Genomic DNA, 23,332 nt, shown 5'->3' on the forward strand with positions numbered 1-23,332 from the left:
TCATTTAGTGATACGCATTTAAGGTTCCTCATGTCTCTTCATGGTTGGTAGTTCATTTCTTTCTTTTTTCTTTCTTTTTTTTTTTTTTTTTGGTAACCTTGAAGAAATCTCTCTCTCTCTCTCTTTTTTTACTTGAAGTGTAGTTGATTTACAATATCATGTTAGTTTTAGGGGTACAGCAAAGTGATTCAGTTTCATACACACACACACAGAGATATATCAATATATATATTCTTTTCCAGATTCTTTGCCCTTATAGGTTATTACAAAATATTGAGTACAGTTCCCTGTGCTATACAGTGGGTCCTTGTTGGTTATCTACCTTATATATAGTAGTGTGTGTATGTCAATCCCAACCTCCTAATTTATCCCTCCTGCTAGTTCATTTCCTTTTAGTACTAATATTCCATTGCTTGGATGGACCACAGCTTATCCACTCACCTACTAAAGGACATCTTGGCTACTTCCAAGTTCGGGCAATTATGAATAAAGTTGCTATAAACATCCACGTGCAGGTTTTGTGTAAACATAAGTTTTCAGCTACTTTGGGTAAATACCAAGGAGCAGCATCCCTGGATCCTATGGTAAGGATATGTTAATTTTATAAGAAACCACCAAACTGCCTTCCAAAGTAGCTGCACTATTTCGCATCCCATCCAGCAATGGATGGGAGGTCCAGTTGCTCCACATCCTCGCCAGCATTTCCGGTGGTGTTTTCTCCATGTTTCCAAATAATCTGTGAACGTGGCTCTCTTGATTTTTCAGCTTTAGTCGTCCCCAATCCCTTCCTCCTCAAAACGAGGGTCTCCAGCCCCTTACCCTGATTTGTTCACATCCTCATCATTGCCAGCTGTGGTTAGAGCACCGTTTCTGGTTGGTCACTACTGTGGCAGTGTAGACCTGTCCACAGCTGACACTGTGTGTCCTACAGCCCACAGGATCCTGGAGCCAGTCCCCCTCCCCCTCCCCACCCCGCCCCCTCCTCCCTGAGGCTCAGTGCCCTATGTGGCTTCCCGCCACCCCTGTCTGCAGTGTGCCCTCGTCCTGGGATGACCTTGCCACTCCTGTGGCTGCTTCCCTGGGCCTCTCTCCTGTGCTGGGGCCCCCTTTCTGGGGACCCATGTCTTCCTCCTCCCTGGCTTTCTCTCACAGCTGTTGTCTGCTCACTTCCCCAGGAAGGACACTGCAAGGCAAACCTCTGGGGAATTTGCACACCTTAAATTGTCCCGATTCTACAACCCACCTCAAGGGGCAGCCGGCCCAGGATTCTGGTTGCAAGTTGGCTGTGAGGGGACGCTCTGCTGTCTTCTGACTCTTCCCCTTTCTGCTTTTCTTCTTTGTATGTGACCTGGGCCACCCCCTCCCCCAGTCTTTTAGGATATTCTCTTTGTCCTCAGGTTGGGAAGTTTCATAATGATGTTTGGCCTCTTTCCACCAGATGTCAGAGCAACAGCTCATGGTCCAGGAGTGGGATGTGTTTCACCATCCACAGGCCATGATGGGCAGCACCCCTCCTCCGTGTCTGGGAGACGAGCGATGGGCACCGTGGGACCCACTGGGGAAGATCCCACCTTTCCACACAGAAGAGGGGTGCCCCCCTCCCCAAGCTGCTGTGCCCCCTGCCTGGCCCCAGCAGCCTCAGCTGCACTGCTGCTCCACCACTCACGGCCTAGCAGGGGCCAAGGGAGGCTGAGGTATACGTGGGCAGCCAACTGGATGCCCAGGCAGGGCAGAGGCTGGGAACCTGGAGTCCTGGTTGGCAAAGGGGAGGCTAGGACAGGCTGGAGGCCCTGGGGGTGTCCCCACCCCCCAGGCTGAGGTCACCTTCCAATCTCAGCCAGCTGCATTATTCATGTCGTGGTGGAGTGGCCTGAAACCCAACCCCACAGCTCCAGTTCCCTCCGCAGAGCCCAGAGCCTGACAGGAGGGCCGGGAGGGCTGGCCCACTGAGGATGCTGTCCATCGCTGCCCACCAAGGGGAGCCAGCACTGGCCAGGGCAGGTGAGGTGAGCGAGGGAGAGGGCAGAGGGGGATGGGGGCACTGCTTGCAGTCACCTGGCCGGGACCCTGTCCTCTCCATTCCCTGGCTAGCCTCTGGCCTCTCTGCCCTGGCTGCAGGTCACCTGTGAGGTCATTTCAATGCCACCTCCTCAGGAAGCCCTCCCTCCCAAACATTGTCCCTCCACCTTCCAAGGCCCTTGTGATCAGCCATGTGATCCTGGGCCCTAGGAGGCCCTCCCCAGACTCCTGAAGGCAAATTCTGGGCGGGTCCTTGGCCCCTGGGCTGTTCTGCCACCCTGCCCGTGACCCCTCATCCATGGATGCCCCCCCCAGCAAGATCGCCTCTCCTTTCCAGCCCAGCTTGCCCCCTCCCACCCCCAGCACAGGGTCTGGCCTCCTACATGCTTGGCCTGATGCCAGGTGTCCCCAGCAGAGTAGGTGGCAGGATCTCTGGGGTGTCTGTAAAAATGCAGATTCCCAGGCCTGCCCTCGGGCCTTGGGATCCCCAGGGTGGGGCGGGGAGTATGCACCTTGGACTGCTCCTGGTGCTGGGTGGGCACTGGGGAGGGGGCCGCCATCAACCACACGAGGTCTGGGACCCCTACAGAACTAAAGCCTCCGGAGGACAGGAACGTGTGGCCCTTCTCAGCCTTTGAGCACCTCACCGCCACCAACACGGGTTATTTATGATAAATGTATTCCACTTCGGTTAAATAGATTTGATTAGGAAAACACCTTAATTTCATTGCTTTGAGAAACATAGCAAATGCAGGTTGGAATGAAGTTTATTCGTTTTAATAAAAGTGCACTGAGCCTAGTGGTTTTTTCTTTTTTTGGGGTGGGGGGCCTAGTGGTTTTTAAAAGAAGGCCACAGGCTGGAGCCTGTCCCAGGTCCTCCCACCAGCCATTTGCCTCCAGGCTAAGCATCCCGTGCCCGACCCCACACTCACTCCTGTAATTCCTGGCTGGCCACTCCTTCCAGGAGCCTTGTCTGAGGTGCCCCATCGCAGGCTGCAGGACACCCCGCTCAGGACCAGGCACAGGAAGAAGTCCTCAGACCCTCCAGACCCTTCTGCAGCCTGACCCCAGTGACCTCACCCCGCTGCCCACAGTGGTCCCTGGGCTGCAGCACCCCCAATGCCTGCAATGCCTGCTCCCTCAGCCTCCACCCTGCCTGGACTGTTCTCCCCCAGTGACCACAGCACCATCTCCTTCAGGGCCTTGGAGGAGCTTCCCCTCTGGGGATCCCTGCCACATTCCAGGCCCCGTCCCTGGCCGCCCCTCCCCCACCCCTTTGCCTGCTCCACCGGACTCAGCACAGGGCCCACTCAAGGCAGCCGGAAGGGCAGGGGGCCCCCTTCAGCGTGGGGACCCAGTAGGCTGGCCTGGCCTCCCCGCAGGACTGGACGGGAAGCGTGCCCCTCTCACAGCAGCGCTTCACACACCTCCTGCCTTCACCCCAGGGCGGTCTCAGTTATTCACACGAGAGCCAGCTCCTGGGACCTCCACCTCCTTCCCGGAACCGCCCCGCCCCGCCCCCCAGGGGACAAGGCCGGAGGTGAAGCTGCGGGGAGGCGGACCCTGGGCTCCAGCTCTGCCCTGCCTGCTGCCTGCCGGGGAGCTGCGACCTCCTCCTCGGTCTCCAGCACCCGCCCCCCACCAAACTGGGGGCCTCACAGGTGCTCACAGTCAAGTGCTCAGCTGGCTGCAAGAGTCAGGGGACCTGCCTCCCCTGGGCCCCGAGAGCCACCACACGGGGGCAAGGCCACTGTCCGGGGACTCCCACCCTGTCCCGTGGATGTCCCGGGCAGTCATGTGCTTTGAGGCTGTGTGCCCCCCACTGGCCCCATACTCCTCATCCTCATCCTGGGAGTAGCCGGCCTGGAAGAAACTAAGATGGACCCAGAGGGCCCACCAACCGTGCCCTGAGGGTGCCCTTTTAGCTCCGTCCTCGGCGTAGGGCTCTCCGTGGGGAAAGCCCCCAGGAAAACCGGGGTGTTTTTCACTTTCCCACAAGGAGACAAGGGTGACTGGGGTTCGGTTCAGTTGGGCCACGGGAGCTTCTTTTTGTTGCTGCATCTCCTCTTTTATCTTTAAGAACGTCTATCTTCTGCCTCACCTGTGGGTTTCCTGCACGTTACCTCAAATCCTTATACGGCCCCACGCCCTCCTTACCCCCAGCCTGGGTGGAGAGTGAACAGCTCACCTGGGCCGCAGGGGGTGCTCCGGGCAGGTGCCATGACACAGAGCCAGTGAGAGCCTGTTGGGGAACGCGAGGGACAGTGAGGGCGCGTGGGAGGGGTCACAAGGGCTGGTCCCCGGGCCGCCCGCCCCGCCCTGGCAGCCCCGGCCGCGCACGCGCACTGGAGGCCCGGCCTGGCGCCGAGCAGCTGCGAGGAGACGGCTGCGCCCGCCCGCGCGTTCCCACCTCGCCCCGCCGGGGCGCGTCGGGACAGCCCCGGGCACCGGCGGTGGCAGCTCGGCGTGTCACCTCTCCTGCCACCCGCGCGGCGCAGCGGGCACGCGGCCCCTCCAGATGCGCAGGGCCCAGGGCCCCAGCACCCTTCCTCGGCGGAGGGGGGGGTCCGCCCCGGGCGGCACCATCTGACGCCCCCCTCACCTATCCGCCCACCCCGCCCGCTGCCATCTGTCTGCCGTGGAGCCGCGCCAGGCCAGGGGCCAGGACCCGGAGAGCGCCCCAGCCCCTCCCCACGTCCAGCCGTCCCCGTCCCCACGCTGGGCTGGAATGCAGAGCCGCGGCTCTTCCCGGATGACTCCCCTGGGGCCGAGGGCGAAGCAGGGGAGGGAGAGTGTCGAGAGGTACGGGTGCCCGGACCTCTACGTGGAGCCAAAAGAAGAGCTACTGGGATCCTCCTTCCCGGGAGTCTCCACTGTGGGGCCTCCCCAGCTCCAAGCACCGGCCTGCTCCGGCCCTCACCGCGCCCCGGGCCCTGCCCCGCCCCCAACCCCGTGCTGCCCGGCTCCGGCTCTCCAAGCGCCCCCATCAGGCTCCTCAGGTTGGACCCTAGTTTGCAACCCCCAACGTCTGCAGCCCCAGAGCAGCAAGGAGCCTGGAGGCGACTTTCTCCTCCACTGGTTCACTCTGCGTGGCCCCTACTCAGGACCGCTAGCAGGGGGGGCTCCCCTTGCCCCCGTGGCCATGCCTCCTCTCTCCTCGCCGGGGAATCAGGCTGATCAGCAAAGAACCACAAGGGGGGCCAGCCCCATATCCCTGGAGGGAGGCCTGTCATCACCACCCACTTTACAGATGAGGAAACTGAGGCTTAGAGGGAGTGCGGCCATCCTTTGGCCATCCCACCCTCCTCACCTGCCCATTGGCTCCTTCAGGGAGAGGAGGGGTGTGGTCCTCCTGTAGGGGGGGAGGGTGGAATCCCCCAAGCCTTACTGCAGTGGAACACGGGCATTGTGGGCTGCACAAGGATGCCAGGAAGTCCCTCAGAGGGACCCCAATCCCTGGGCTCCCCACCCACCCCCAGCCTTTCCTCTCTCCCCCTTTTTCATCAGCCTTCCTACTCTGTACCGCCTCTCTACTCACCCCCATGACCCTGTGGGGAAGGGGCTTCAAAGGTATGGGGGCCTGGCCACAGTCACCTGCCTGTTAGGCCACTGTGTCCACCTCCCCTGTGGGTCTGTGGCTGCTTGGGGTGAAGGGAGGGAGAGCCAGAGTCCAGAGGAGCCCAGGTGGTCACAGATGGGCCAGGAGCCTGGAGAGGGGCAAGGGCCCTGCCGTGAGGTATGAGCACGCTGCCCTCATGGCCAGGAGCCACGGTCAGTGCTGGTGGCTGAAAGCTCTAGGACACATCTTCCCTGGGAAAGCCATCTCGAGAGGGAGGGGGCTCTCTGTCACCGGATGAGCTAGTCCTTTGGGGTCTCCTCTGGGCAGGGGTGCTGAGGGGGAAAGAGTGGCCAGGGGCTGATCCGTCTAAGGTGGTTGGAGAGGGACAGGAGCGGCCGTGGGGGGCTGTCTTGAGGGTGAGGGCCTCAGGGTGGGGGCCAGGCTGGGAGACTCCAGCTGGGAGAGAGCCGGGGAGCAGCCCAGCGGGGGGAGCACCCACTGCCAAGGTTACCCTTCACCCTCCTCCAGTCTCAATCAAGCTGCTAATTAGCATCCTGACCACTCAATTAATTAGGCTGTGCGTGCTTAATTATGACAGAGTGTCCGGCGGGGGTGGGGCAGCACCGTCAGCCCACAGCCCCAGGCCCCCCAGGAGTTGAGGTTTATTGACCAGAAAAGACATATGAGGAGACCCTGGCCATGTGCAGCAGGGTGGGGTGCGGGGTGAGTGGAGGGGTAGGGGAGGGAGGCAGGAGCCCCGAGTGTGTGTGTGTGTTTGGGGGGGGGGCACTCCCATATCCTTAGCCCGGTTCCTGCCCAGGTCCCTGGGGGTGAGTCCTCCCCTTTCCACATCTCTGCCCCCAAGTTTCTACGCATACCTGCCTTGCCTGAAGACAGCAGTTACCTGAAGTTATCCCAGGCAGGGTGGGTGTGTGGCCTGGAGCCCCCAGAGTGGAGGCCACACCCCTGCCCAGCCCTCTTCTCTTGGGGCCTGGAGTAGGTGTGTGCCCTGGGCCAGCCAGGACACCTGGTGTGCTCACCCCAGATCTGTCTGCTATGCTGTTCAACTCATTATGTGTTCTGCCAGACCACCAACCAGAGTGGCAAGGCTCAAGGCCCTCACCCCAGCCCCAGAGACTCCTCCCGGTTTACTGTTCTGTGGGCAGAAATAGTCAACTTGGCATTGAGTTTTTCTCAGAAATACAAGAGGTTGTGTGTTATCTCCCAGCTAGATGATCATGAAACTAGCGAGGTTTACAGTAGGCAATGATAGTGCGTAAGGAAGTGGTGATGGTGGTGATGGTGGTGCTGGTGGTGATGGTAATGGTGGTGGTGGTGGTGCTGGTGGTGCTGGTGGTGATGGTAATGGTGGTGGTGGTGGTGGTGGTGGTGGTGATGGTGGTGATTGTGGTAGTGATGGTGGTGGTGATGGTGATGGCAGAGGTGATGGTGGTGATGGCAGAGGTGATGGTGGTGGTGGTGGTGGCGGAGGTGGTGGTGAGGTGAGAGGACCTGCCTTGGGATGCTTCTCACAGGCTTGAGTGGCATGTGTCCTGAATACAGCCTGGCAAGGCTGAAGCAAGGCGCCCTCATCTAGGAAATGCAGTGCAGGGTGTGGGCCCCAGGGGCCTGGGAAGATGTTTGGTGGAGGCTGGAGGTCCTCAACAGAGACTCAGTGGGCTCTGGGGTTCCTCTGTCTCCTGAGATCCTGGGCCTGACCTCACCATTTGTGTGGGGAAACCCAGGGTAGAGCTCTGCCTGATCTTTGACCTCTATCCCAGATGGCTTGTCCCAGGCACACAGTAAGGCCACACTGTTGAGGACCCCAGTGCCTTCTGCCCAGCTGGGCCTGGTAGGTGACAGAGACCTGGAGGCACAAGCATGGAGAGGAGAGAGACTGGCAGTTCCAGGGCCAGGCGGGGGCAGAGGCTGGAACCCTGGGGGTGTCCAGGGCCTCTGAGGTGGGTCTGAGGGGCTGGCAGCAGCTCCCTAACGTGTGGGGCTGGGGCAGGGTCCCCAGGTGTCTGCCCGGCACGACCCTGCAGTGACCGAGGCTCCCCCACTGTGTGCCTGCGCCCCCCATGCAGCCAGAGTGGGCCTGGAAATCCCTGCTGGAAGGTCACATCCCAGCAGATTCAGAGGCCCACCAGCCACTCTGTACAGCCAGGAGGCCCCCACGACAAGGCCCTGTGGGGAATCAAGGAGGCCAAGTGAGATCCAGACGGGAGCCCGGAGCGCCCTGGGGAGGGAGAGAGGGGATGCTCTGTCTTGAGGCGTGCAGCCCCATCCTGGCTCTAGTTGGGGTGCCCTGGGCCCCTGCCCCGCCCTGGGAGGGAGGCCCCATCAACTCTGGGGAGCTGAGAGCCTGGTGTTCCCCAGACAAGCGAGGCCAAGGAGGACCCCTGCACCGAGGGGTCAAGGGCTGGAGGTTGGTCCCAGGCAGAGGGCAGAGCTGCCCCGGCTGAGCGGGCCAAAGGCTGCTACACCCCCGCCTGCCCATCCCTGCAGCCATGGTGGGCGCTGGGAGTCAGATACAATTACTCACTCCGTGCATCATAATTACCGCAAATAGCCCATTAAAGAGGAATTACCATCAATATGATATTAGCAGACAGCGGGGAAATGAAGAAAGAAAAGTGCTTATTCTCCCATTGTCCCCCTAATGGGGACAAGGGATGGGGAGGCAGCGACACCCCCCTTCACTGACCTGCAGCCACGAGAGGGCCTGCAGGCCCAGGGCCGAGGCCTGGATTGGGGTGGGCCTCACACCTGCCCAGCTGCCAGAGGCTCTGCCCGCCCCCTCCCAAAGGCAGCTCCAGCCGGACCTGGCTGGCTCAGGCCGCCCTCCACGGGCCTCCCCAAGCCCTTTGCTGGGGCCCTCCCACCCTCACAGCTTGGGGAAAGCCCTGCAACAGGAAGGGTCTGAGCTCTGCGCAGCCTGGCTCAGTGTGGAAACACCAAGGCCCCGTCAAGTCTGGGGAACCCAGACTTCTGTTAGACATGGCGGTGAGGGCAGGGGTGTCACTTCTTGGTGTCCCCCCAAAAGTGACCAACATGACAGAGAAACAATAGAGAGAGAGGTGGTCTATGGGACCAAGAGCAAAGCAGAGCCACGAAAGCCAGAGAAGGGACGCCCAGCAGGAGAGAAGCCAGAGGTTCTGCTCTGGGCCTGGGGCACCAACATCTGTGGTCAGAGCCACTGGCCGCCCTGTGGCCTCTGCCAGCCACAGGGGACCAGAGATCTGCTGTTGGGGAAGCTGGCTGTGGACACGGATCGGGGCGGTGCGGGGGGGAGCGTGGTGAGAGCACGTCTCTGTTTGCAGAGCGCTCAGTGTCCCCCGTCTTGGCAAGCGGAAGGGACGTGATCACTGATGGTCAGGAGGCCACCTGTACCCAGGAGGTACCTGCAGGATGAAGGACCCCATCAGTGGACGCGGAGCAGAGACCTGGCCAGTGGGGGGCGGCCTGACGCTGCCCTGTGCCCCCGACTGTGTGCCAGGCCCCCGCCTGGGCTCACTCTGGTGGTAGCAGGTGAAGCGCGGACTTCAGTCTTGGGGAGAGATGGCAGTGGGCAGGGGTTGCAGACGGATGGACAGTGGCTCTGGGCGCCCTCGACGCTCAGAAGAGGGCGGGGATTGAGAGGGATGGTCTCAGCACTTCTTGAGCAACCCAGGCTACCTGGAGGGCAGCAGGAGCCAGAGAACAGCTTAGGAGGCAGCCGTGTGTGGGCAAGGTGATTGCTGTACGGAGAAGGAACGAGGGCTGGAGGGGGCCTTACAAGGTCGGTCCCTCTCACCACCCCTCTTTCCTTTGTTTTCTCCTTTCAACACTTATTTGTTAAGCACCTCCTCTGTGCCAGGCACTGGTGTCAGCTCTAGGGAACCAACAGCGGAGTCACACAGACCCTGCCCTCCTGAAGCTGATATTCTGCGATCAAGAGAGACAGAGTGAATAGAGCAGTAAGGTGACAGGAGTCCGGAGAGAGGCAAGCGCGGGAGAGGAGAGGGGAGCACTGGGGGCCCCAGTGATGACACAGGCTTCTCGAAAATGCAAGTGCAAGAGTTGAGGAGGGCTCTGAAAAGAGGAGAGGAGAGAGATGTGAGAAGGTTCTGGTGGGAGAATAATAGTTTGGAGTTGCCCCATAGCTTTCTTCAGCATCCATGTACCTATCCACCCACCCACCCAGCCATCCATCTACCCATCCATCCATCCATCCATCCATTCCCCATCCACCCACCCAGCCATCCATCCATCCATCATCCACCCAGCCATCCATCTATCCCCCATCCATTCATCACTGTATTTGTCCATCCATCATCAACCACCACCAGCCACCATCCTTCCATCTTCTCACCCGCCCATCTCTCCTTCCATCTTCCTAGTCACCCATCCAGTTTTCTGTCTGTCCGTCCATCCAGCCAGCTTACTCATATTTATCAAGTGTCTTCTCACTCCAGGTGGCCAGTCCTGACCCCAGGTTCCAGCTGCTACCCCAACAGTGGTCTGGATTGTGGTGGCAGGAGTCTTGGGGTCTAGACCTGGACCCTGGATTGTGGGCCTGTTGCCTGTGGCTAAAAGTCATGCTTTCCTGGATCATAATCTCAACATGGCCCTAAGTGCCCTGTCCATGCACCAGATTTTCTGAACTCAGCTTCATTCAGCTCCCCAAACTCAGTAGGAAGTGCTGAGAGATGGGAACGGGACTGTCCCCCAAGAATAACCCCTGGTGCACAGGTCTGGACAAGGGCAGTGCAGGGACAGACCTAGACTGAGGTGGAGGAAATCTGAGGGGTGGAGGGCTGGGCACCTCTGCATTTCCCTCCTATGCTTCTTCCTTCCCTGCCCACCTCCCACCAGGACCAGGAGCCTGGCGCTAAGCTCCTGCAGGTAGTGGCTTCCACAAAAGTGTCCATGGACTGGGGACAGCCCCTTCTGCAAACCCTGCCCCAGTGCCCCTGGAGAGGCATGTCTTGCTCCATGCCCTCCCCTCCGTACAGCGCCTCCTCTTCCAGGAAGCCTTCCCAGACTGACAGAGAACTTGCTTTTCTCATTTGTCCCTCACAAGGACCCTGTGTGGGCAGGGGGAGCTCCGTGTCCTTTTTACCGATGAGGTGACTGAGCCCACAGAAGTCACTCCCCCAACTTCCAGCTGGTGAGGGGCAGAGCTGGGAGTAAAGTCAGGCCTGGCTCCAGCCTTGGTGTGGCTGGTGATTGGGGCAGGGGAGCCTGCGGAGGTGTCCCCCCAACCCAACCCGGCCTTTAGGCCGGGCCTCCGCCCACCTCAACTGCCATGACCCACTTCCAAGGCATGGGCAGCCCCTATTCCACTCTAGAGAAGGGGCACTGAGGCCTTTTCTGGCTCGCCAGCCCCAGGCAGAACCCTCCACACCACCCCATGCTTCCTGAGCCCTTGGGGTGTCATAGTGCTGGTGGGCTGTCTCCAAGCACCCACAAAAGTCCCCTAGGGGCTGCCCCTCGGGGGCACCCAGACCAGCCTCCTGCCTTGGCTCTCTTGGAGGGCTGGTGGGATGGCAGGAGGGGCTCTGATCACTGTGGGGGCCAAGTTACCCTCACTACACCCATGGGGGACATCTCTGTCACCCCCAACCACAGAGGAGACTGACGCTAGAACGGGGCAGCCGTTGGCTCCGGTCTCACCCCAGGCAGCCTGGGGAAGTGCGTGCCCTGGTACAGCACCCCCAGAAACCGGAGGGCTGAGATGATGGCCGGTCAGGGGACCACGTGAGCACCTACCCTCAGGAGGAACAAGAGGGTGAGGGGACCATCCACGCCCCACCATGGCTGTACCCTGCCCCATTTCATCCCCAAGCAAACCAGGGGAGCTAGTTCTATTCTCATAATCCCACGCTCCCGCTGGGAAAACTGAGGGCTCTTGCCCCTCTGAACTACAGCTCAGGGGAGGGAGAGAGAACTCAACGGCCTGGCCAGCCTCCTCCCTGCACCTGGTGGTGGCCTCCAGCTCCATCCCCCAAGATCTGTCCCTAAGGACGAGAAGCGGTGTTGGGGGGGGCCTTGCCCTGTTCCCACACCAACCAGACTTCTGTGACCTGCGCTGCTTCCCCTCAGCCCTCCCCAAGCCCCTGCCCTGCAGCTTTGTGGGCCCCACCTGCCCTTCAGGCCCAGCCAGGCACCCCTGCACCTGCCGCTGCCTCTGTCTGGAGGGCTCTTTCCCTCCCCCTCCCCTGCTCTCCCCTCCCCCTGCAGTCCCTGCCCTCCCCCACCCCCCTCCCTCCTGCTCCTCCGCCCCACCCAGCCGCGCTGTCTCCTGTGCCTACCTCACCTTGCTCTCTGACTTACTCTATCATTTACGTATCTAACTTGCTGACCGGCTCTCTTCCCAATAGAGCAGAGACCCCCCCCCCCCAGCCCTGCCCCTGCAGTTCGAGGTGGCGGCAGTGCTCACACCTGCCCACCCTGGAGTCACGGGTCCCAGGGCTGTGCTTCCACGTGCTCTGTGTACTGATCCATGTCTGTGTCCTGCAGTGACCCAGCCAGAGCGTCTCACCCACTGACACACACATCTGGAAGTGCCACTTTTTGACACCCTCTGCCACTCACACCCACAGTCGCGAAGTCACGTGCCCCACCCTGGGAAGGCGTGGCCCCCACCCCCACGGCAGCACTTGAGGAAAGCCTCGGGCCGGTGGTGGGTGCAGGCCAGGGACCCCCGCCACCATCCTCCGGTGCCCCTCTGGCCACGCCCCAGCCCCCTCCCAAACCCCAAACGGTGGGGTCCCCTGAGGATAGGGAGGTTTCAGTTGTGTCGTGGCCCCAGGCAGTGGGGGTGGAGCTGGGGCTGAACCAGTGGCCGCATGGGGTGGGTGGGGCTCCATTCACCACCATATCTGGGGTGGATGAGTGTGGGGTCACCAGGAGTGGGCAAGCGGGATGCTGGGACCAGGTGGGAGTTAGCGGGGAAGGTGAGGAAGGAAGAAGGCACCTGGGACAGGAATCAGAGATACAGTCAGATCCCTCAGGAGCTGGGGGTGAGGGCACTGGGGAGCCACAGGCGGCTCCTGCCTGGAGTTGAAGAGGAGAGACCAGAGGCACGAGGGAGGAGCCGGGCTCAGGTCTGGGTGGACCCTAACCATGGCCAGTGGTGTTTAAAACCCCTTGTGTCTCAGGGAAGTAGTGGGCTGTGCCCCCGGCCAGGGCCAGGTCCTCAGCTGCTCTGTGCCCTGCAGAGAGCTTGAGGGAGCCTCGAGGGGACCCGGCCCCTGCCCCCCGGTCTGACACTGCGGGAGAAGGGGCAGTGGATCTTTCCTTAACAGAGGAACTGGCAATTGCATCGCTGTCGACTGGCCTCTGGGGTCCAGCTGGGCCCCACTGAGTGACCTTGAGGACAGTCCCTGGCTTCTCCATGCCCAGCCCCTCATCTGCAAAATGGGCCCTTGCCATCCAGGACCATTCCTAGGAGGCCATCAGGCGATCTGGAATCTGGCACATGCTGGACACTCCACCGTGGCGTTCCTGGGCCCCTCTCTGAGGACAGGGTGGGAGGGAGGGGCGTCAGGGGAGGGCCGTGGGAGAGAAGGGGTGGGCAGCCTCCTGGGGGCTGGGCCCCGACTGAAGTGATGCAGGTGTCGAGGTGGAGTCACAAGGGACATGGCCGAGGCCACAAGGCAAGAGGCCCAGGCGCCCGCCCCTGTGGGGACCAGGAAGGGAGGGAACGGTGGGATGGGGGCAGAGGCAAGTCGGGGGTGCGCAGAGCGTGGCTATCTGGGAAGGCAGTGGCCCAGCGATGGGGAACAATTCCCCTTGAGGCCGGCATGGCCGATCCCAGCTGGCCTCAGGACACCTAACTGGGATGTCAGCCAGCAAGCGCTCCAGAGTCAGGGAGGCCAGTGTGGAGGAAGTGGCAAGGCTCAGGGCAGTGCCAGGGCCAAGAGGGGTAGGAGGAGGCTGCTGCTGCAGGCAGCTGGAGCACGCCTTCCGCACGCTGCCCCCATCAACACTGGGTTGAGGTCCCACACCCACAGTTTGCTTCTTGCAGCACCACCCCCTGACCCTTGGGGGCGTCTCCCTGCAGGCCCCTCCATCCTCCCAAACCTGTTTCCTCCAGCGATCCAACGCGGCCCCAAAAGAAAACCTTCTGGTCTCCACACCCCCTGCCCTGGGGCTTCAGCCCCGAGCGCCCTAGAAATGCTGGTTCGCGCCGCCCGGAGGTTCAGGGCGTCTGCATTTTAGCAGGAGTCTAGCTTGGCGACCGAGTCCTGAGAATGTTCCCGACCCGTTCAACTCCCGAGGCGAGGACGCCAGGTCAGCCTGGACGCTGAAGGAGGGGGCGGAGGAGGACACGGAGGCGGGAGAGCGCGCCCGGCGCACTGGGCCTGCCCCGCCCCTGCGCCGGCCCCTCCGCGTCTCCTCCCCTCCGCCGCCCCCGCCGCCAGCCTTCTTTCCTCCGGGGTCGCGGCTAATCGGCTGTGACAACTCGAGCCCTCAGCAGCTGAGCGGTGTCACCGCGAATTAGGCCGGCGCTGAGCCCGCCAACGGCAAATTACTCGTCGCTGCTGCGCTGGGGCCGCGGGCGAGGCTGCGGCGGTGGCGGCGGGAGCCTCGGGAACGGCCCCGGGGCAGGTGTGCCGGGAGCTCGGCGCCAGCGAGGGCGTGGTGGGAGCGAGGGGTGCCCCGCAGCGGCCCTGCCCTCCCCGCAGCACCCCCCTCTCAGCACTGCAGCCCCCCGCCGGTCCGATCCTTCCAGCTCCCGCCCTTCGGCCTTGCCCAGCCCCGCGCCCTCACCCCCAGGTCCACAACCACCTTCTCTAACTTTCTTCCCCGCCCCGTTGTTGATCTGCTGTCCTTTTAGCAAAACTTCCCCCGCAGTGACCTGGGCTCACTGTCCCACTTCCCGGGCCCCAGCGCTACGCCGACGGCTCCCCAGCAGCAAACGCAGGACGGCCGGCCTCTCCGCCTCCTCTGCTGGCCTGGCCCCCAGGCTGGAGGGCAGCCTCCCACCAGAATAGGACCCCCAGGCAGTGGGCTGTCTGTCCTGTTCCCAGTTCTGTGCTCACCTTCTAGAATAGACCTTAGCACACAGTAGGTGCTCCCTGAATAGCTTTGAGTGAATGAATGAGTCCCCTCCCCCTGGAGGAAAGGCAGACTTTTCTCCAGGCTGGCCCTCCTTCGATCCGGTGTGGTGTCCCCGTGGTGGCCAGGCGGGCTGGGCTTGTATCTGGGAGAGCAGGGGTGAGGCCAAGCTCCCTGCACCCCAGCAGGGCCTCCCTGGCCCGTGGCCAGGCTCTGTGGCCTCAGGAACTGCTGACGGTGTGGCTGGGCCCAGGGCGTTGACAGAGCTGGCCCTGTGGGGTCAGAGCCGCAGGCAGGGCTACGGGCGGGGGGGGGCAGCTTTGGACCTCCACGGGACTGGTGGCCCTTCCCTGTCTCCCAACTGTCCCCTCAAGTGCTGGGGGCAACGCAGCCTGTCATCTCTGTGGCCAGCTCAAACCGCCACTTGTCTGCTTCCCCGAGCGGCTAGAGGTGAGAAGACCCAGGCCCACTGGGGTCTGGGTGACTTGTCCTGACGCCCAGTGCTCACCGTGTCCCAAGTCCCTCGGCCTGGGGCCAGAGAGTCCCAGGGCCAGTGCCACGGGATGGTTTGACCGTTCCTTGGGCCCCAGGCTCCCAGCCCTGCCTGGTGGGCAGGTCACACAGCCCCGGCCCCACCAGTTCCCCACAGGTCAGTCTGCAGCTCAGAATCCTTCACAGCTCCCTGCGCCCTTCTAGGCCAGGCCAGCCAGGCATCACGCAGGCCCAGCCCGGGTCTGGACCTGGTAGCCGCTGAGAGAGTGAATTCTGGACATGGAGCCCCCAGTCCAGTGCAACTGGTGATGGTTCCCACTGGGGCAGGGCCTGGCCTTTACCACGTGGGGGGGACGCGAGGTGAGCCTGAAGAGGCCTCTGCTCTTAGCCCAGGCAGTGGGAGGGGGCCTCCATCCTGGAGGGCATCTGGAACCTCACTAGTGGCACGGAGGACTCAGGCTGGCCAGAGAGAGAGGATAAAGGGGCAGGTGGGGCAGCCGTAGGGTCCGGGGCTGGGCAGTAGCTGAGGGTGGCACTTCCCTGGGGTGGCCAGTGTCAGAGCTCATGAGGTCACAGGGCCAGGACGTGGGGTGAAGGGCCTGGGCCCGGGACAGGAAACCCACGCGGTCCCTGTGCGTGTCTGTGCGGGTCCCGCGTGTGCTGTCATGGTTTCCTGGATCTGTGTGCTCCTGAGCACGTCCAGTCCTGTGTGTGCGTGTGTATGTGGGTTTGTGCATTTGCACATGTCTCAGCCCACGCGTGTGGCTGTGTCTATCTGCGTGTGCGTGTCTGCGTGTGCGCCCATCCTGGGGAGGGGGGAGGCCAGGGAAGAGGACACCTTGGCCTTGGCCGGCCCCACCCAGGAGCAGCTATAAATAGGAGGCCGGGGAGGGGCCAGCGGACTGCCTTCCGCTGCAGAGGGCTGGGCTGGTGTGGAAATGGAGAGAGGCGGGGGAGGGGGGCGCTGCCGACTGCGAACAGAAGTGGGGGCCCCAGTACCGAGCAGCCCTGGGCATCCCCTAGGGCCAGCAGCTGGGGAAGGGGCCCAGGGCCCATCTCGGTCCCCTCGAATCCCAGCTCAGGGTTTTTCCCGGAATCCTTAACCAGCTGGAGGATGAGGGCAGCAGCTGTGCTGTGTTCGCTTGTGTTTGGGGTGTAGGGATCCTCGCACAACGGGAAGATGAGGCCTAGCTGGGTGCTGTGTGTGTGGGGTGAGGGCCTGAAATGCAGGGGCGGAGCAGGGCCCGGATGGGGTGTGGGGTGCTGGGGCCTCAGCTCAGGCAGCCTCCCTGGGCTGGGAGCTGGGGCTGTCAGTGCAGGGGTGGCCCTGGGGATCCCAGCGGGCGGCAGTGAGCACAGCTGTGGTGGGCGAGGGCGGGGGAGAGGTGAGGGTGGGGGAGAGGTGAGAGTCGGGGAGAGGGACTCCACCGTACCACCCACCGCCCGCAGTGGGGCAGCCATGCAGGGGAGTGTGTGGAGTGCATTGAGTGCATGTGTGGGAGCCACAGCTGCGCGGTCATCTACGTGTGGATCTGTGTATGTCGAGTGTAATGAGTGTGCACGTGTCCTGTGTGTGTGTATGCTGCCCTGTCCTCTCCAGGGCCACGGGTCACAGTCCGCTCACTCAGCCCCCAGGCCTCCAGAGGCCGACTCCTGGGCCCTCTGGGAACACGAGGTCCTCATGCTGCCTTCCAGGCTGCCCCAAATCTGCTCTAATGTCCTAGACCACCCCCCCCCCGAACCGCCACCCCCTCCTTTCCTCCAGGCACTCAGCCGCTGCTGCCGTCTAAGGAACTTGCTTACTGGGTGGGTGATTCTCTCTCTCCCTTGGAACGCCGGGTGAGGGCTGTCATTTTGGTCCCTGCTGTGGTCCCCACTGGGCCTGGCACAGAGTAGTTGGGAGTCCAACTGAATGAAGTAACAAAGGAATGAAGAATGGATCCCCCCAGAGGCGGGGGCAGGGTCAGGGGGTGGCCAGGGTGCTTGGGGCCCCAAGGCCGCTAGGTGCAGATTCTGCCTGTTTGCTGGTTCTGGGGAGCCCCCGTCCGGAGGGCAGAGGATGGAGGTGTGAGCTGACAGGGTGAGAGGCTCTGGGATAGGCCCCGCCAGGAGTGTCCGAGGCAAGGGTACCACCACGGCCCCCTGAACATCCAGGCGGGCACAGCAGCCCAGGGACCTGGGCGTTGAGTGGAGGCTCGTCCTGCAGCCTGGACACTGCAGTCACCCCTACCCCAGGCGGGGGCCTCGCTGCCCCGCCAGCTCCCTCTCAGACCAGTCCAGGTGGCTCCAGGGATCTCGGTGCTGCCACTGCCCTCCCCACACCTACAGGGACACAAGTCACATCACACTCATACAGGCAGATAGAGACACACCTGAGCACTGGCTGTCACACGCCTGAGGTCCCCCTACTCTCGTGGCCCCAGGCCCAGTGAGGTGGAGTCGGTCCACCACGCACCTCCCTCTCCCGGCCCCACCCCTGGGCCCCGCCCCGCCCCCGGCTGCAGCAGCACCTCCCCCGCGGGCAGAAGCTCCGCCCCCAGCACCTGCCCGACGGCGCCCCGCTAGGAGGAGGGAGCAGGTAGGGGGCCTAAGCTCTGCACTCCTGCAGGACTCAGAGGTGCTCCAGGGACTCAGAGATGCCTTCCACAGGCTGGCTGCTTTCCTGCAGGAGTTCGTGGATCCCCTGAAAGCTTTTTGGAAAAGATCTGTCTCTAAACACAAAAGTAAGCATTCCTCCTGCCTCCCCCAATAGTTTCCCTGTCCTCCATGTTCATTTGTCTTCTCCATCTTATCCCAGAGGGAAAACCAGAGGAAAGAAGAGGTGGGGGAAGAAAGGAAGAAAAAAGAAAGAGGGAAGCAGGGAGGGAAAAGCAAAAGAAAATAGAAGAAAGTGAAACCAAACCCAGCACTCAGCCCCTCGCTGCAGAGGAACCCAAGCACTGGGGCGCGGGGGCGGGGGTACTTCCCGAGCCTCCCCGCCCCACCCCAGCCCCACTGCCCTGTCCAGGCCCCGAGTACTGGGCTCTGAGAGGCCTGGGGTGCTGGAGGGAGAGGGATGAGCGCGGCTCCCTGCCCACCAACCCCTCCCCGCAAAAGAAGACCGTCAGGCTGCCCGGCCCTCAGCCTCCATCCGCTTTCTCTGCCCGGAGGATGGCTCTCCAATGGCCCCTCAGGCAGCAGCAGTGGAAACTAAGGTGCCCTCATCAAAACCAGCCAGCGGACCGGCCCTCGCACGCACCCAGACTCTGGGCCCCTCGTCGTCGGCAGGAGTCTGAGTCGCGGGGCCGTCCTGAGGTTGGCTGGGCCCCGCCGGGTGCTCCCCCTCCCCCTCGCCACGCTGCAGTCTCCCCACCTGGTCCCCTTAACTCACTCCCCCACGCCCACACTTCTACTTCTCTCTGCACCAGCGTTTTTGCCCGCGGAGAGGGCAGCTCGCTCCCCTCCCTGAGCCTTGGAGGACTCAGCCCCTGGGTTTGGGGATTTTGCTCAAACCCTCACGGAGACCCAACCTCTCGGTTCTAAGTTTCATTCTAAGGCAAAGAGGGAGGGGGCAGCCCTCGGCTTTTCTGTCTTGCAGACAGAGACACTAAAACAAACTCCGGCGACATCCTCGCGGGACCTGCAGCTGTCCCAGCCCCGAGGAGGAGGCTTGCTGTCCCCAGACAGAAAAGCGGGGAGCCTTGGCAAGTTCCGTGGCAAGCTCTTCTCCAAATGTGCAAACCACAGACTTCACCGGACTCCACCCCCCGTCCCGTTGTGAACAGAGGTAACGGTCAAGTATCTCACGTGGCCCCAGCTCTTAGCGTGAAGTTTCCAGAGGTGCTGCCCTCCCCGGTGCCCTCGCAGTCCAGGCCTCGGCCCTTCAGGTGGGAGACCGCAGGCTCAGAAGAGCTGAGGACAGCGCTTGCCACCAGGACGCATCGGCGCTGTGTGTGGGGTCACCACCAAGGACGGCCTCACGCACCGGGCCGCGTCCTGCCTTAGCGGGGCCAGGGCCGCCCTGTGCAGCCCTCCTCCCAGTGGGGCAGCCCAGGGGTGGCAGGGCAGGTGCCTTCAGGTCGGGCCCTGACAGCAGCCTTTTTTAACAACTCTGGTCAATCTCTCCCTGTCGGCCCAGGCGGGTCACCCAGAGCTAAGGCAGGGCCCAGTTCAGGGACCTCCTTTTCTTTCTATTCAGGAAGAAATATGGCAAAAACGAAAGCCACAGAAAAACCAGCCAGGCTCCAGTGACTTTTGGATCTAAACGGATTTATTTTGTGTGTGTTTTTCTTTCTTCAGTTTCGTAGCAAAAGGAAAAAGAACCCAACGAAATACAACAACACAACGAAACTTGCAACGAGTTGGAGTCTCCTGCACCCAGCAGAAGCAGGCGCTGAAGGAGTGCAGGATGGGCTGCAGTCCGGGGCTGGGGGCTTGCAGGGGCCAGAACACCGGCCACCCCACCCTCTCTTCCGGCTACTCCAAAAAGTGATCAGCTCTTAAAAGAAGAATCCACAAAAAACGAAACACATTTTAAATTAAAATAAAAACACTTTCTCCACCCGCCCCCATGCCAGGAGATTCAGGCGAAACCTCCTCTTTAAAAAAATTGTTTTTCTGCTAGAAATACTGTGCATTACTTTTCTTCTTTCACTTCTCTTGAGGGTTAAAATAAGATATACTTTCCCGGGAGTCATAAATACGATCTGGTGCATAGAGAAATAGCAGCTCGGGAGTCCGGGCCAGCTCCCACCCCCCTCCCCCCGTGGAGTACACTAGGGCAGCAGGACTCAACACAGCATAGATAATTCTCCTCGGCTTCAATCTCTAGGGGACGCCAGTGGCAGGGTGGGGGCTAGGCAGGCAGGAGGGCAGGCAGGGGCCAGGCCCCTCCGAGCGAGCGACACATGCTGGGACACGCGACGTCCGAGGGCAACCCCGGCCGGGAAGCAGGGAGCTTCCTCTAGGGTTTTCTTTTCTAATCACCGAACAAAATAAATATAAATACTTCGAAAATAAGACCGCTTTAAAAAGGAGTAGAAAAGGGCAGGGTAGGGAGGCCAAAAGAAAGGAAACGAAGGAGCGCGAAGGAGCGCGGGGCGGCGGCGGAGGCCCTCGCGGCGGTCCGGGTGAGGTCGGGCGCAGAATCGCATCTCACGTATGTACAAGCAGACGCCAGGAAGGACTTCGACCCGGCCCAACTCTCCCGGGAATCGCCGCGCTCCGAGCAGAGGAGTCGTGGCAGCGTCAGGACGGCCACCCGGTAAGGTGCGCGGGCCGGGAGCGAGGAGGCCGCGCCGCGGAAGGGGCCTGCAGTCCGGAGCCTGCAGACGTCGCAGCGGGGCTCGCGGGGTCGGCCCGGCCGGAGGCGGCGGCGTTAACGCGTGCGCCCGCGCGCGGCGGGCGCCTCGGCCCGGCCATGCGTCCTCGCCCTGGGCCGCGGAGTCCGAGCCGAGGCCCCGGGCCGCCCGCGCGAGCCTCTTCTCGGCGGCGGCGCGGGCTCGGGGTCTGGTGCTCACAGGAAGAAGTCGGAAGCGCCCTTGGCCCCGACTCCCGGCGAGGACTCCCGCGGGAAGCCGGCTCCGCCCGCGCCCCCGGGGCCGCCCCGGCCGGCCAGCTTCTCGTATTTCTCCTTGTACAGGTCCCGCTCCTTGGCCAGGCGCCCCACCTCCAGCTTCAGCTGCTCCACCTGGCTCTGGAGCTGGCACTTCTCGCTCTCCAGAATGTGCCGCTGCTGCACCCGCTTGAAGCGGCACGACTGAGCGTAGCCGCGGTTCTTGAGCGTGCGCCGCTTCTGCTTCAGCCGGATGACCTCCTCCTTACTGAAGCCGCGGAGCTGCCTGTTTAGCTCGCGCACGGACATGGACACCAGCTGGTCGTCGGAAAAGCGCTCCTCCAGGCGCACGTGGTGGCCCGTGCCGCCGCCGCCATGGCCCGCGCCGCCGTGGTGGTGGTGGTGGTGATGGTGGTGGGCGGCGTGGTGCGTGCCGTGGTGGTGGCCGGCGCCCATGTCGTCCGCGCCGCCGCCGCCCGCATAGCCCTGGCCCCGGAAGGCCTCGTAGGCCGCGGCGGCCTCTGGGTGGTGGTGCGCACCGTGGTGCCCGGTGTGGTGGCCGCTGCCGATGAGCGCCTCCACCGCGTCCTCGGGCGTCAGGTTGAGCGCCTCGGGGTTCAGGTGGTGCTGGTAGCCGCTCATCCAGTACAGATCCTCCAGCGCCGGCTTCCCCGAGGCGCCCCCGACGGCGCCGGGGCCCCCGCTTGCCGGCCCCGGGGCAGCCCCGACCTGCGCCGCGCCGCCGCCGCCCCCCGCGCCGCCGCCGGTGCCCGGGCTGGGCGCGCAGAAGCTGGGCGAGGAGGGCACGGAGGAGCAGGGCGTGCTGAGCGGCGTCGAGGATAGCGAGCCGGGCGGCAGACGGTGGCAGAAGCGCTCGGCCTCGGGCGGCTCCTTCTTCACCTCGAACTTCATCAGGTCGAAGTCATTGACGTACTCGATGGCCAGCGGGCTGCTGGGCAGCTCGGCGCCCATCGTCAGCTCCGCGGCCATCGCCCGGGGGGGCCCGCCGCCTCGCCCGGCTGAGCCCCAACAGGAGGCGGGGGGGGGAGCCACGGGCCTCTCCCCCCCCTTCGCTCCCCACGGGCGGCGGGTCCCTGCGGGGGCGGTGGGGAGAGGCGCGGGCTCCGAGCCGAAGCGCGCGGGGAAAAGTTTCACGCAGCCAACTCAGGGGTGGCCACTGGGGACGCCGCCGGTAGGGCCTCTCGGGCAGCCCTGGGTCGCTCCCCGGCGGGTGCAGGCCGGCCGCGGTCCCCTGTTCCCGAGCCGGCGGCCGGGCGGTGGCCCGGCGGGTGGCGGTGCGGCCACCGCCTCCGGCTGCTCCGGTTCCCCTCGCTCCACCCGCGTACAGCCCGGCCCCGCCTCCACCGCCGAGCGCCGCGCTGTGCGCTCCCCCTTATAGTGCCGGGCGCCTGGGCCCGCCTTTCTGGGAGGGGTACGCGCCTCCGGGCCAATCGGAGCCCCAGACCCGTCGCTTCCATTTGCCTATCCCCATGGCAACCCGGAGCCCAGCTGTCAATCTCCTGCGGGGAACAGCTGTGGGAAGGGGTGGTGACCCGCCGCCAGGGAGAGGAGGGGCAGGGCCCTCTGGTGGCCGCCTCGGGGGACTGCACGGGCAGAAGGCGCGGGGCGCGCGGGGCGCGCGGGGTTCGCGGGACCGGGGCCGAGGCCTCCGAGGCCTCGCGTCCGCGACGGGTCGGCCACAGAGTTTCGGGGAGCCAGGGGTGCTCCTCGGTGCCTCCTTCCCCTGCAGCCCAGCTGGCCGTGACCCGGCAGCCTCTTCCCAGGTTTTTTTCCGGCCGGCCGGGAGCCCGCGTCCAGCCCCGCTAGCGTGGTGGCGCCGGGACATTCCGGTCTCCCGACACGGGTGACACTGCGCGGCCTGGCCGGGCGCTGCGCGGGAGCGCCGGTTATTTTTAGCTCCGCGGTTCAGGCGGGTTCAGGAATTTAGTCAACAAAGTTGCTGGCACCTCCGTGCGGCGGGATCCACCGCGGGACGCCCGCCTCCAAGGGTGTGCGGCGCAGGTGGGGAGGCAGTCGCGCGCAGGCCGGCGAAGGGGGGGCGCCAGGGACCCTAGGACGGGGGCCTGAGCCGCGGGACGGGTGAGGCCTTGGAGGGACCCGGGGTGGGAGGGGCATTCAGGGCCAGAGGGCCGCCAGGCCAGCACCGCATTAGGCGTCCGGGCTCCAGCTGCCCACCTGCCCAGGTCTGGCCTCTTGGCGGGGGTTGTGGCGCAGAGCTGGGCGGGGGCGGGGATTGGGGCGGCGGAGGTGGGGAGCCTCCAGTGCGAGGAGAAACCGGGAGGGCTGGGCTCAGGGAGCGGAGGTGCGCCTATTGCCCAGGGCGCGGTGACAAGGTAAAGAACGGTGGGGCAGTGGGTGCGCCCATAGCAGGGGGCGGTCCCTGCCACGGCCCTCCAGGGTCAGCTGAGATGGGAGGGCATGACCCAGAGAGGCCCCCAATTCTCTTTACTGTTATGTGACTTTTATAATTTAAAAACTCAGTCTTAAATGCAACCATCTATGCGCATAGAAGCAAAAGTCTGGAGGGACTGTGGGCAAGACGTCACCAGGGGCGGCCTAGCCATGTGCTGGGGGCGTTTATCTACCAGGGTTTTTACCTTGTTCCTGGCATGAATATCTAATATTTTATAATAAGAAAAGTGTCATACAATGGGGAGTGA

At 63.1% G+C, this 23,332-nt stretch overlaps 1 protein-coding gene across 1 annotated transcript; it reads right to left on the bottom strand.

Annotated features, from left to right (window-relative positions):
- Positions 1–20,612: 20,612 nt before the first annotated feature.
- On the bottom strand, positions 20,613–21,641 carry MAFA (MAF bZIP transcription factor A; the record flags this gene model as incomplete). The annotated part of the gene is made up of 1 exon (XM_081258725.1): positions 20,613–21,641. One exon carries the CDS (start codon positions 21,639–21,641, stop codon positions 20,613–20,615), a length of 1,029 nt encoding a protein of 342 aa, XP_081114851.1.
- Between the last annotated feature and the right edge of the window lie 1,691 nt (positions 21,642–23,332).

The sequence above is a fragment of the Mesoplodon bidens genome, assembly GCF_964165515.1.
Source record: "Mesoplodon bidens genome assembly, chromosome: 16".
Taxonomy (NCBI): Eukaryota; Metazoa; Chordata; class Mammalia; order Artiodactyla; family Ziphiidae; genus Mesoplodon; species Mesoplodon bidens.